The following is a 14,827-nucleotide window of genomic DNA, read 5'->3' on the forward strand; positions in this document are numbered from 1 at the left end:
TCCTCCTTCTCCTCCTCCTTCTCTTCTTTCTTCTTTCTTCTTCTTCTTCCTTTTTTTTTTATCAAAGATTTACTTGAAACCTTGTATGGGAAACAGAGTTAACAACACATCTGGGAGGTTCAGGGACTCTTTAACTTTGGGTTCTGGTTTTTTATCCTGATCCATTGGTATAGTCTAGTGGCTAAGAGGATGAGCCCAGTAGCCAAATGACAAGTCAAAAACTGCTGTGTGACTTTTGTTAGTCACTTAATTTCTCTGAGTCTCTAGTCACTTCTTCTATAAAATGGAGATAATAATAATACCTACCTCATATAGTAGTTCTTGAGATTGAGTTAATCCATCAAAAGTACTTAAAACAGAGCTGGGCTTATAGTAAATACTCAATAAATTTTAGCTTTTATTATGATTATTTATTAATTGTAAAATTTTGTAGAAATATTAAATGGTATAATCCAGGCATCACCATTGTCAGTCCATTTCTAAGAGAGATGGAGGGTCGGCATTGCCCAGTGAATAAATTGCCTTGGTAAACAATGACAATAGTGATGTCTACAAATATGAAGAAAGGGGAAGAAAAAATTTAGTAGAAAGATAAAAAGATGAGGTAGTAGAATGAATATTGTTAGAAAATGCTGATGACCTGAGTTTTACTCCTAGCTGCTAATTTTTGAGCTGGTCAACCGCCCTTCTTCAACTATAAAATTGAAATAAAACCATCTTACTCTGTATTGTGGTGGGCTCCTCAGCACCAGTGCTGCATCTTAGAGAAGTGCTGTGATCAAGGCCCATTTCAGGAGAGAGTAGTGAGCAAGAAAAGGGACTCTGGAGTCACTGCTTAAATACAAAACCAGCTTTGTTAGCTGAGTAACTAACAACAAATTCCAACATCCCTCTAGGCCTCGATTTTTTTCCCCTGTATTTAATGAGGGTAACTGTGCCCACCACACAGAGTTGCACTGAGATTTAAATGAGATAATGTAGTGACCAAGCTTAGCACAGTGAATGGCACATAACAAATACTTAATAAACACTAACAAGGCTGATGATAGCATGAAGAGTCCCACCAAATTATGAATATTCTATATTTATGTGTAATGGATATCATGTTCCTTTTTATCTATTAGAATATTGTCTTCTTTAAGGAAAGAAAATGGGAGAGGATACTTTGCATAGAGACTTGAGGTCCTAGTTTAGGACATGCTCTTGATGTCTATTGGTGAGTTCTCCAGGTGTGAAGATGGAGAGGCTTCCAAATGTAAAACCATATGGCAGTCATAGGAGTTAGAGTTTAGGCCTCCCTGGGAACTGAAATTCTGTCAGATCTTGTAGAAACAACTTGTTCCATCTTTAGTGTGTGTTTGGTTTCAACTGTGTGCACAGCACCTGTGCAGAAAACCTCCTTGGTCATCTCTGGCCAACACATTTAAAACTCTACCATGTCTCAACCACTGTGGCTCAGACTGACAGAGGGTACTCAGTCCCGTTATAGTACCACAGTGCCCCAGGCTAGCAGCCAGAATATCATAGCTGAAAGGTTGTGTAGTTATTTCTCTACCTCCTCCCCTAGGTCCATTCTCTGCCCTTCTCTCCCCTATGCTACACTCAGGGAAGCTGAAGACTATTGATTCTATCTCTTGGTTTTGTCCTCTGACTTCTGTTTGAGTCTACATGTGGGAGATAGGGAAGTACTAGTGGGAAATCAGAAGGCAAGAGTTAAGAAGGATTAGGGTATTTATCTTTTCCACTCTCTCTGCCACAGTTCATATGTTCCACTAAGGCCACAGCTCTTGACAGGCATGCACTGCTCTTGTTGGGTTCCAGTGACACTGCTACTTCCCCTTGCCACTGTAGGCCTACAAGTGGTAATTTACAGCTTCTTCCCTTGTTGAGTTTCTGAACCTTAACCACACCTCTGTAAATAGTTGCTTAAACTTTATGTTCAACCTTTGAATGTGGTTCATTTCTAGCTAAACATGTTATTTCTGGTATTCACACATCCTACACTGGACCCATTTCTCTCCTCTGCCTTGACTGCAGAGGTTCTTACAATGTAGACCATAACAGTGTACTATTTGTAAGTACTATTACTTGAAATGATGGGCCTTTTTTTCCTACTAGTAAATAACATTTCTATATTCTTCAAATAGTTTCTTTCTTAAATCTTCACTCTTCTTTCCATTTGCCCTAATGAGTTGGAGAAGAGGAAGATTTTACTTATTTTTAGCAGTTGGAGAAGGTGGGATTGCTTCTAACACCTGCTGATAGAAGTGCATGAAAACCAGTGATATATAGGAGTCATAGCTCTGAATTATGTAGCTGTGGATCTGGTGATTCTTAGTGAAATATCTAATACCAAAAACGAGAAATAAAACCTCTCCCTTTTCCTATCCCCACATCAACTATTGACTAAAGGTAAAAAAAAAAAATCATTTAACACCATGCTGAGTTACCTTATACCACACAACATCAGGCTCCCGATCAGACTTTTTAAAGTCATCCATATCTGGGCAGGAGATCTCTTTTCTTTTAGTGACTTCAGATTTTTCTAAGTAGCGGATCCTGCTATTGTAGCACAGGCCTGATTCATTCTCTGCAACAGTCAAGGACATTGAAACCTTCATGCAATATGTTGAGTTTCTGTAGGAACAGAGAAATAGCAAAATGGCTTTATCAGGTATTTACAACTTGTTTGTACTCTACATATTTCAAAAGTATTGACTTTTCCATTTAGGACCTTGCCTAGAAATCAGAAACAACATGAAAACAACACAGAATAGTTTTCTACTTCAGTTGACAGGAAGATATGAAACAAAATGCTAATGTGGACATTTCTGATCATGAGATAGCTACATAGAACAACTATGCCCATCTTCTGAACTATAAGGTGGTTAGACTTCTTTCCCAGTGATAAATATTTGTATGTTGAAAGTCTGATAGTGAAAACTGGTGAGAAAGTCTATAACTAGAGGTATAGCTATTTCTGTTCTGCCCCTATGGCCAGTCCATTGCCAGGTATTCCAAAGTTGTTTAATCTTGCCATTAGTTTCTAAGCCAACATTTTCTTATACAAGATATATACCAAAAGCCATATCAACATACAAAAGATACCTGTTAACTTATATAACTTTTTAAGGTATTTACTGAGATACGTCAGAGGTCAAATTCTGGGTTCTTACAAAGAAGAAATCCTAGTAGAGTGTAGTCAGTCAGGATTAATCCACCAACACTAGCACTATAAAGGAGTTTCAACACTGAATTTTACCGTAAGGTCACTTTAGAAATTGGCCATTAACTGGCTAACTCATTATATAGGGTATTTATGGAATACAATATTGCCTTCATTTTTCTATGTAAACCCCATGACCTTCCCCTACCTGAACTTTACCTGAACTCCTGAAGATGTCAGCCACACAGAAGAAAACTGAAAAAGTGTGAGGAAGAGATCAGAAGCAACCTGGTAAGGCTTAGAAGAGGGTCAGCTAGAAATCTTTTGGAAGGACATTTCAGACCCATATCTGTCTAAAAACCAACAGATAGCTGCTGTTAAAAATATAAAGTGCCAAGAATACTTTAAAACCAAGTGTTTTTGTAATCAAGTGATAGCAATCCTGACAGATGGGATTAGCATACTAACCAACAATTTTAAGATTGCCTCAAAGCATTGTTAGTATTCATACTACTTAGTGCTCATTGAAATTTCTCAAGATGCTAGATATACAAAACACAGAAGTACAGATTGCTGTTGCCCACTGGGTTTGTAAACTAATATAATCAAAATGACTGATACTGGATTTCTAGTAAAGTTAATTACTGGCAAGTACTTCTGACTATGCCCATGCCTATGTCATCTGAGAAGGATGCTATCAAAGTACTCCCATTCTGATGTTCAGATGCAACCCCATTATACAGTGTAGATCATGAGCTATTGCTTTTCTCTCTTCCTCAATGTAGGATCCTAAAACCCAAAAGGCATAAGATATGCCTACTGAGGATTAAATGTAAAAATATTTCATTCTCTTGTATGTTTGACAACCTCTTTAAAAGCCATAAAGCTAAAGGCACCAACATTTTTTTTTAAGTCTCAGGCAAGAAGGTAAAGTTTAGTTTAATCAATTTGGCTCTTCTTGACCCCAATTTACTTCAGTAATAAACATTTTCATGTCTTCTTACTTCCTCTAAGGCCCTGCATGATCTGGCCTATCATAATGCTGTGTCCTTTACTCATTAGGGTGCAGTCACAATGGCATTTTCTCTGTTCCTTGAATACTTTAAGCCTATTCAATCCATGAACTTTTTATATCTGCTCTTCTCTCTGATCTTTTATCATTTCTTTATTTGGTAAATGTAAGAAAAGAATTTGTTGCTCTTGTTCATCATTCTATCCCTGAGATCTAAATGAATAGATAATAGGTACTCAAATTCAGTAAATGTTAGTTAATAAATGAGTGGACATCAAAAGGTATGTATTCAAGAGACATGTCCTCTCTGCTCTACTTTTGCCTCAACCCCATATAGTACTGACATCTCTCCCCATTCTACAGATTCAGGTATATGGCTGGTGAAATATCGCATTCCTTTTTTTAAATATGACTTAGAATAATTTTGCAGGTATTTTGGTACCTCAAGGATAAGGATTAGCCAAGTCTTTGTGCATCAGCATACTAGTAAAGAAAAGAATATACTGACTACATGTGGGAGACAAATAGGGCTAAGGTGGGTACAGAGGATTGAGGTAACATAAATATACAGCCTTTTAAATATATTGAAGAGAGAAAAAAGAGAATCACCTCTGCTAGGTGTGCAGTGTTCTGAACAGTTCTTAATGTGAAAGACATTGATCATATCTGCTCCATGGTGTTCATCCATATAGGTGAAAGAGACTTATGAAATATCTACCCATTATTATGTTATAACCCCAGCTAAAGAGAGCTGTTGACCAGTCATCTCAGCGATTGAAGTAGAACACTCAATGCCCTAAAAGGAGCTCACTATCCCATATGTATTTAACTCTTGGTAGAAAACAAAGTAGACTAAATAAGTGATCAATATAATGCAGTGGTTTCTTAACAAAGCACCAGATCTGAACTAAGATCCACTGAGTTCAATGCGTAAGTTATGTAACATCTCTCAGTCTCAGTTTCCTCAGGTGAAAAATGGAGATAAGAAGTCCTTTTTGGTAGTTCCATTGGAAGTTGAAGGAAGATGTTCCTTTAATTATACAACCATGAGCAAAAATAGGTTTATCATTTTCAGTTGGAATGATTACAATACCTGACCTCTTCAGGTCTTTGTAACTATAAAAATAATGTGTATAATACAGCATCTGATACATAGTATTTACTAAATTGTAGTTAGAATCGTTATTACTGCAAGGATTAGTTGTTATGCATATTTTAACAAAAAATAATCATAAATCGCATGTGTTATATAATTATGAACAATAATCAATATAATAAAAATGATACACTAGCACCAATTAATTAAGATATGCCACTGAGTTAAGACAGCTACTTGATAGGAAAGTGTCTGTAAGAGGTCAGTTGGGCAACAGGCCTAGTACCAGAGGACCATGAAGGTCTTAAATGATCAAAGAGATATACCGACCTAGACACATAAAGATGTGAATCACATGAAAGCAGCTAAAACAGGAAAGAACTTCTGGGTACGATGAGTAGGCAAATGCTACTAGGCAAATGCTAGAACTTTGGAAGTCAAATTGTTAGTAAGAATTTCACTAAGACTTCCAGGTGTTTCTTAGATGAATGGCTTCTATAATAAAGCCCAGACTTTCAGGCAGGGTTTCCAGGGACAAAAGACAAGAGATATTCCTATGTGTTTCTTCCCCAACCACTTCAAAGTTTAAACTCTGTAGGCCATGCCATCAGCACCTTCATTAATTTGGGATGGGGATAAGAACAGGGAAACCACTCTGGGGATGGTTGATGGGTTGAAGGAGGGAAAAGGTTGGGTTTCAGTCTTCTCTAATCTTTATCAACAGACAAGCTTAGGTCAGGGACCTGCATGAACTTGCTCTTGCTCTGGTCACTTGCTGACAAATTATTTGTTAACCTATGAAGAAGCCCTAATATGAAGTCCTTGATAATGACCAAATTCTCTGGAAGTCGGAGACAAGGCCTACTATGAGTCCTGCTGTCTCTGTCACTGACCTGGGGAAGGTATAGTCAAGGCTGCCTGTCAGTCTGAGACTCAGGTTGATCTTTATTAATTGTGTAATCTAGCCCTGTCACAGTTCCCACTAACAATCTTCCATTATTTAGATTTTGTTTTGAAAAATGCCTCCAGGCCAGTTCTATTTAAAATGTTTTCTGCAACAGAGACCTAAAATATTACCTTTCTTTCATTAGGCACAATTAGAGCTGTGCAAGTTTGAGGAGGCCAACTGATGAGTTTGCAAGAATGAAGTTTGTACTTCTTTCTGTCCTCCCCTCACATCCTGAGGACAAGGAGCACATTTAGGCTCAATATGAGCAGAGGTCCTTTGCAGTGAAATTGCAGCAATGCTTTATACATTTGCATGCATTTGTAATCTTTCAAGAACTTCCATATATCTTATTTTACTTAATTCTGCTAATAATCAGGAAAATGTGCCGGTAAATATCATTGACATTTTTCAGAGGAGTAAAATGTAAACACAGAGAGGACAAATAATGTAGTCAAGCTCATATAGCTGGTCAGTGGATGAAAACCAAGTTTTTAGCTCTTAACCCCTGGCTACTCTCAGAACTTGATGTCAAAATGGGTTAACAGCCAAATATACACTTGGTTATCCATACCAACTTGGAGAAGCTCAAAGAGATGCATACAGATGTGCATAACATTTAAAGAATGATGTTATTAATGTGCACAGCACAGAAGAATTTACCAGTTTATGAGTAAACTTCACTTTCTTTCAAAAATTTAATATACTTTAGGTCATAAATTATACTTTTTCCAAAAAGTATTTCTACAGGAAAATGTTGACCAAACTTGGGTTCCCTGCAGGGAAAAGCAAGACCCAGGATTTAAAACATACATGAAAAATCCAGATGCCCCTTACTAACTCCCATTTATGAAACAGGCTTATACTCTAAAATATAAGGTTTCTATTACATTTATTGGGTAACATTGATTAATACAATTACATAATTTTCAGGTGTATATTATAATTTAACATCTGTACATTCTATTGTGTGTTTACCACCCAAAGTCCAGTTTCCTTCAGCTACCATGTATTTGATCCCCTTTACCCACTTCACCCTCCCCAAAACTCCCTATATTTGACCCCCTTTACCCCATCTACCTCCATTCTCCTCCATCGCCACCTACCCTCTGTTAACTACTAGTCTATAGTCCATGTCCATGAGTTTCTGTTTGTTTGTCCTGCTCATTTGTTGCTTTTAGGTTTATGTACCACATATAAGTAATATCGTGTGATTTTCAACTTTTTCTGTCTGGCTTATTTCGCTTAGCATGATTATCTTGAGATCCATCCATGTTGTTGCAAATGGCAGTATTTCATCACTTCTTATGGCTTAGTAAGAGTCCATTGTATATATGTACCACAACTTCTTTATCCAATCATCTATCGTAGGACACTTCGGTTGCTTCTATGTCCTCGCTACTGTGAATAATGCTGCTATGAACATTAATGTGCAAATATCTTTTTGGATATGGGTTTTCAAGTCTTTGAGGTAATTTATGTTCTTAAAATTCATACAAAAAATAAAATAAAATATAAAGTTTCATTTCAGAATTTGAGTTCATGTGAATTTGTTATATTGCCAGAGTTTACCTATTGAAAAGAAACTAAATAAATTAGGAAACTTTTCATATCTAAAAGCAGAAATCCGGATAAAATGCCTTGGGATATATTTGAAACTCTTAAATGGTTGCTTTGTCTTATCCTTACTTCAAAATACTTTTTTTTTGCAAATTTCAGAACTATCTAACAATCAGTAAACTAAAACATTTTGATTTCTGACGTTTTTGAAATATGCATTGACTATGCATAACTATCAATCAATCTACCATCCTTGGATGATATTGTCCTCCTTAAAACATAAGAACTATGAACTGATAATATAGTGAATTCAAGGAAGGGTAACGAATGAATAAACAAACAGGATCTCGGGCCCTTTGATGAATTCCATTTCTTGAGAATCATTACAAAAATAAGAAAATTTTATTGAAAAATATCTTCGATCTTGTTGGAAAGAAGACTTTCAGGCAAGTGCAGAAGTAAGTACATAAAACTAAAAACATGCAGTGTTAATAATTTTAAAGACCAAGAGGAGAAAAAAAGAAAGAAGTCACAAATTAGTAATATCAGAAATAAAAGAGGAATATTACTACAGGTCACATGGATATTAAAAAGTTAATAAAGGAATACTATGAACAACTCTATGTCTACAATTTGATAACCTAAGTGAAACGGACCAATGCCTTAAAATGCACAATCTGCCAAAACTCACATGAGAAGGGACAATATGAATAGGCCTATGGGCATTAAAGAAATTGAGTCAATAATTAACCTTCCAAAATGGAAAGCACCAGACCCAAATGGATTCACTGACGGATTCTATCAAATATTCGAGGAAGAATTATATCAATTCTCTACAATGTCTTTCAGAAGATAGAAGTAGACGGAATACTTCCTAACTTATTCTATGAAGCATTACCTTAATAATGAAACCAAAGACATTATACATAAAGAAAAACAAACTATAGACTAATATCTCTCATGAACATAAATGCAAAATCCCCAACAAAATACTAGCAAATTACATCTTGTAATGTATAAAAAGAATTATATATGACAACAAAGTGGGATTTATCCCAAATATGGAAGGCTAATTGAAGATTTGAAAATCAATTAATACAATCCATCACGTCAATAGGCTAAAATAGAAAAAATACATGATCATATCAGTAGATGCAGAAAAAGCATTTGACAAAATCCAACACCCATTCATGATACAAACTCTCAGTAGAGGGGAAATTCCTCAACCTGGTAAAGAGTATCTATGAAAAGCCTATAGCTAACATCATACTAAGTGGTGAGGAACTAGACACCTTCCCAATAGGATCAGGAATAAGGAAAGAATATCCCCTCTCATCACTCCTTTTCAACATCATACTGAAAGTACTAGCTAATGTAATAGACAAAAGAAGGAAAAGAAATACAGATTCAGAAAAAATAAAACCATCTTTGCTCACAGATTACTTAATTGTCTATGTAGAAAAATTGAAAGAATTGACCAAAAGAAACCAAACAAACCTGGAACTAATAAGCAATTTTAGCAAGGTTTGAGACATAGAGTTAATACACAAAAGTCAATTGACTTCCTATATGCCAGCAATGAACAGTTTTCAATTTGATATTAAAAACACAATACCATTTACATTAGAAACTTCCAAAATGAAATACTTAGATATCTAACAAAATATTTACAAGATCTATATAAGGATAATTTTAAAACTGAGAAAAAAATTGAAGACTGACACTACCTGACTTCAGGTTGTTATCAAAACAATGTAGTATTGGCTGGCAAAAGAGTAGACAAATAGATCAACAGAACAGAATATTGAGTCTGAAAATAGACCCACATAAATATAGTCAATGGAGAGTACAGATTTATAGTTACAAAATAGTCATGGGGATGTGAAGTACAGCATAGGGAATATATTTAATAATATTGTAATAACTATGTATAGTGGTGGGTACTAGACTAATCAGGGGATCACTTTGTAAAATATATAAATGTATAACTACTATGCTGTATACCTGAAACCAATATAATATTGAAAGTCAACTCTAATTGAAAAATAAAAATAAATAATAAATAAACTCAACTGATCTTTAACAGAGAAGCAAAGTCAGGACCATGGAGCAAAGAACATCTTTTCAACAAATGATGCTGAAACAACTGAATCACAAGCAAAGAAATGAATCCAGTCACATATCTTATACCCACCACAAAAAGTATCTCAAAATGGATCACAGACCTAAATGTAAAATGCAAAACTATAAAACTCCTAGAAGACAACATAAGAGAAAAACCTACATGATCTTGGATATGGTAATAATTTTTAAATTAAAATAACAAAGGCACAATTCATGAAATAAATAATTGATAAGCTGGACTTCACAAAAATTAACAACTTCTGCTCAACAAAAGACAATGTCAAGAGAATTAGAAGACGAGCCGCAGACTGGGAGAAAATGATTGTAGAAGACACAATAGTCCTGATAAAGGACTATTATCCAAAATACACAGAAAAAAAGACTCTTAAAACTTAACAACAAGAAATCAAACAATCTACAAATAAACATTTGAAAAGATGTATATCATACGTCATCAGGGAAATGCAAAATAAAACAACAATGAGATAATAATTCACACTTATGAGAATGTCCAAAATCCAGAACACTGGGAGCAAATGCTGGTGAGGATGTGGAACAAAGAGAACTCTCTTTCATTATTGATAAAAATGCAAAATGGTACAGCCACTTTAGAAGACAGATTGGCAGTTTCTTACAAAACTAAACATACTTTTACCATATGATTGAGCTTGAATTATGTCCACATAAAAAGCTGCATGCAGATGTTTATGGTGGCTATGCTCATTATTATCAAAATCTGGAAGCAACCAAGATGTAATTCAGTGAGTGAATGGATAAATAAATTGTGGTACATCAAGACAATAGAATATTATTAAGCACTAAAAAGAACTGAGTTCAAAATGAAAAACAAAATGAGCTAAGAAGTAAGAAAAATATATGGCAAAACCTTAAATGCATAATATGTGAAAACCAATCTGAAAAGGCTAAATGCTATAGGATTCCAGTTATATAAAATTCTGGAAAAAGCAAAACTATGGAGATAGCAAAATGATCAGTGGTTGCTGAGGAGTTGAGGCAGGGATGAATAGTTGGAGCACAGAGGATTTTTAGGGCAGTGAAAATACTCTGGATGATACGATAATGGTGGATACATGTCATTATACATTTATCCAAATGCATAGTATGTACAATAGCATGAGTGATCTACAATGAAAACTACAGACGTTCAGTGATAATGATGTATCAATGTAGGTTAATCAACTTTAACAAATGTTCCATTCTGGTGGGGTATCTTGATAATAGGGTATGCATGTGTGGGGGCAGAGGGTATATGGGAAATCTCTGTATCTTCCTCTCAATTTTGCTAGAAACCTAAATCTTCTCAAAAACAAAATAGTCTTAAGAAAAAGACCAGAGGGCCAAACCTCTGACAAATTTCCTAATATAATTTTATGAAGAGCCACGTCCTTTTAGATGCATTCAAATGACACTTATTGAGCACTTGCTGTATGCCATGTGACTTATATATATTGAAAAACAGATGTAAACAATACAATCATTAAAAAATCTGTGCTATAATAAGTTGAGGGAACAAAGAATCTTTTGAAAAATTTTCTTTTGCATATTTTAGTCTTTAATAGTCTTATTTAGAGTTGTGAATAGTTCAGGGTTTTGGGGAATGTTTTTGTTTGTTTTGTTTTTTTTTGGTTTATTTTTAACAAAGAATGTCATTGTTCATGGATGATATCTCTAGTCTATAATAATGTCAATATAAATGGTTTTGACTTTATGTACATTTTTTCCCATTCGGCAGAAATCCAGTTAATAAGGTTTATTGGAGGTATGAGCAGAGAACAAATAACTGTTTTTCTCTTCTGCTGCCAGGAATACATAGCCTTTGGTATGAAACTGATAATCTCCAACCCAGGATTATCCAAACATAATTTCTTTATAGTTCATGATACAGTAGTCAGAGAAAAGGTCAACCCAGGAGCTTTAACTGAACTGGACTTGAGTAGCTCACTGCTTGAGAATGTGGCCTCTGGAGTCAGAGAGTCTTAGGTTAAAATCTCAGCTCTATTATGTCCTAACTATGGATCTTTGGACAGGTCGCTGAGGTGTATTTCTTGCACATATGGAATAAGAATAACAAAAGAGTTATCCTTATAAGGTTGTTGTATTACATAAGTTTTAAAAACTGTGAAAGGTCTGAGATTTTACCATACTTGCAAGCTAGTACATTAGCCTGCCAATTTCATGCGTATTGGTAGAAGATGAGACACTCCTGGGTCATAAATAGTTGGCAGTAAATTATTCACAGCGATGGAAGTAGCCAGAGTATCAGCATTTGTGTTGCTTTCCCAAACCCAATTCCCATAGTTCAATACAAAGAGGTCCAGACAACACCTGTACAAGCAGTGGGTTTCATTATAGGAAAGGAATCCCAAGTTTAGGAAACAGAAATCTTCTAATAATGGGGTCATTAGCATGCCAGCCCTTTGCTCCAGAGGGAGACACTATCTCTATTTTCTAAGGTTTTAGGCAAACCTGCTCTTTGCTCTGGTGGGAGAACGTATTTCTAGCTTCTAATATTCTCTATACACACGTCCTTGAAAAGATAATCTGGGACATGCAGAGATATAAGAAACCCATGGAGAATTATCTCCCAACAGTGAGATAGTTCATTTAAAGCACTTAGCACAGTACCTAGGATGTAGTAAGTGCTCAATAAAAATTAACCCCTTTAACATTATTCATTGATCCCAGGCTAAACTATCAAGTAAATCAAGATGTTTTGTTTTGTTGTTGTTTAAAAAAGAGTAGTCAATGGATCAGATTACAGTAGAAATATTATATACACACATGTATTCTAAAAACTATGTACTCAAGATAAAATTTTATAATCTAAATATCTTTCATCCCAAATTCAAAACAAATGATAATTTATTTGCAGGTTGAATATTAAAGTCAGATACTTTTTCAAGAAAAAAATGATAATTATGATAATTCATTCATAGTTTACTATTATGGATCTTTCCAGTGGTAAGTTCAAGTCACCATTCTCAAGGTAAGCAATTGCAATCTGCCATTTAAGGGTACAAGTAGCTAGTTGTACATTTGTCTGCCAATGATTAACTGAGATGTGAGCAAAGAAAAGGGAATAATCAAGGTAAATTCAAAAGATTCCCTGACATCCCCATCATGCCCACCATGGAATGAGTGATCCCTACTTTACTGTTTGGTTGAAGATAATTTTAAGAGAGTCAATTTGCTACACATCATACCATAACCAAAGAGCTTTCTGTGGAGAACCCTGATGTTTCTATGAAAAATAACAAATCTCTCGCCCAGAAAGAACTTTCCCCCAAAATTTCACTAACACTAATAACTATTTCTTTCTTCTTCACTGCTGTTTATTTAGAACACACTAGTATTTTTACACTTGTCAATATGCTGTTTCACAATTACTCTCATAGCATTTACAAAAGTTTTGCTTTATTGCCTGTTACAATGCACATTCTTCAAAATCAGAGGTTTCTTTACATGTGGTTACTTTCCTCTCCATATAGTTGATGCCAGAGTAGTTTCCCTTGTCTTTGTGTTGACAATTACATTAGTTAATTGTTTTAGCAACTAAGCTGTCATACCATGTGCCTCCATGATCTATTCTCTGACCCTTGTCTACCCATCATAGCTGTCACTGTCAGAGATCTTGAAAGATTTGTCAACATTCAAAATTTCTGTGCTGATCTAACTTCACTTTATGATTCACTATCATCTGGCTTCTGCCCCATCATTCTATTGAATTTCAATCACTAGACTCACTAAGAATATCTTATTAGCCAAATATGATGACCTCTTGTTTACTCTCACCTTATCTGACCTCTGTGCATTATTTGAAACGTGTAACTCCGACTTTTAAATCTGTCTTTCTAAGATATCTCTCTCTTATGACTGTTTACTTCTCTGACCACTCTTAATAACTCCAATACTGGCTTTTCTTCCCCACCTAGCCCCAAAATGTTGGCCATTTCCCCCCCAGGTCTCAGGATTCCTTCTTTTGTTTTGTCTGTTTCTGTCTTCTCTCCTTCCCACCTTCATCTCCAGAAATTTTGTTCAAGCACTAGGTTCCAACAAAAAAACTACATGTTTAAAACATCCAACTTTATAATATTTTTCTCCAGTTTTGTCCTCTCTCCTACAGCCGGGTATGACCATATAACTATGACTCCATATGACTGTCATAAAGGCACTTATCAGTCCCAAACTGAACTTATCATCCCTCCCCTACAATTTGTTCTTCCTCCTATAATATCTATCATGATTAGAGAAATTACTAGTCATACCACCTAGTTACTCAAGGAAGAGGCCTTAAAAATCATACTCTACTCCACCTCCCCATACCTATTTCCCATATAAAATTGAATAACAAGTCATGGTAATGTTTTTCGAAATTCACTACTTATCTGATATCTCATCTAGGCCCTGCCACACTGTAAACCCTAATCATATTTTGCTTGTTTTTTGACTAACACCAGGTGGACAGCAGTGCCTGTGGGCAGGCACAGGTCCATGACTGATACCCCAGAAAGGACAGCAGAAAGTAAAGAACCACCTTTTAAAAATCCAGTTGATTGTTTCTTTTTCCTAAGAAGCAATAGAAATATTAACTCATCACCAACATTTATAAATTAACCATGAGAAAAAAAATGTGTGGTTTTTTTTTTCACTTACAACAACAGGCATTTAATTATTTTTCAGTGTTTCTGCAGGTCTTAGTATTTCTGCAGAAATTGGAAAGAATGTAGCTGTGATTTTGGCTCAGGGGCTCTAAATGCAGTTGTAGTCAGACGATGGCTGAGGCTGCAACAGTAGGGAGTCTCAACAACTGGGAGCTGATGCATCATAATTCTTTCTTCTTTGATCTCAGGGTTTCTCAATGCGATTCCCTCAGATTGGACTAGTTTGGGCTTCTTTACAGCT

At 35.4% G+C, this 14,827-nt stretch overlaps 1 protein-coding gene across 1 annotated transcript in view; it reads right to left on the minus strand.

The window, feature by feature from the left end:
* The window catches only part of IL1RAPL2 (interleukin 1 receptor accessory protein like 2), a 615,492-nt gene that overhangs the window by 568,012 nt on the left and 32,653 nt on the right, over positions 1–14,827 (minus strand). Inside the window, exon 3 of the mRNA XM_039879805.1 lies at positions 2,451–2,637. Within this exon, the coding sequence (XP_039735739.1) occupies positions 2,451–2,637 (187 nt within the window). The remainder of the gene's footprint in view (positions 1–2,450; positions 2,638–14,827) is intronic.

This window comes from Pteropus medius, unplaced genomic scaffold (genome assembly GCF_902729225.1).
Source record: "Pteropus medius unplaced genomic scaffold, Ma_sr-lr_union100, whole genome shotgun sequence".
Classification (NCBI taxonomy): Eukaryota; Metazoa; Chordata; class Mammalia; order Chiroptera; family Pteropodidae; genus Pteropus; species Pteropus medius.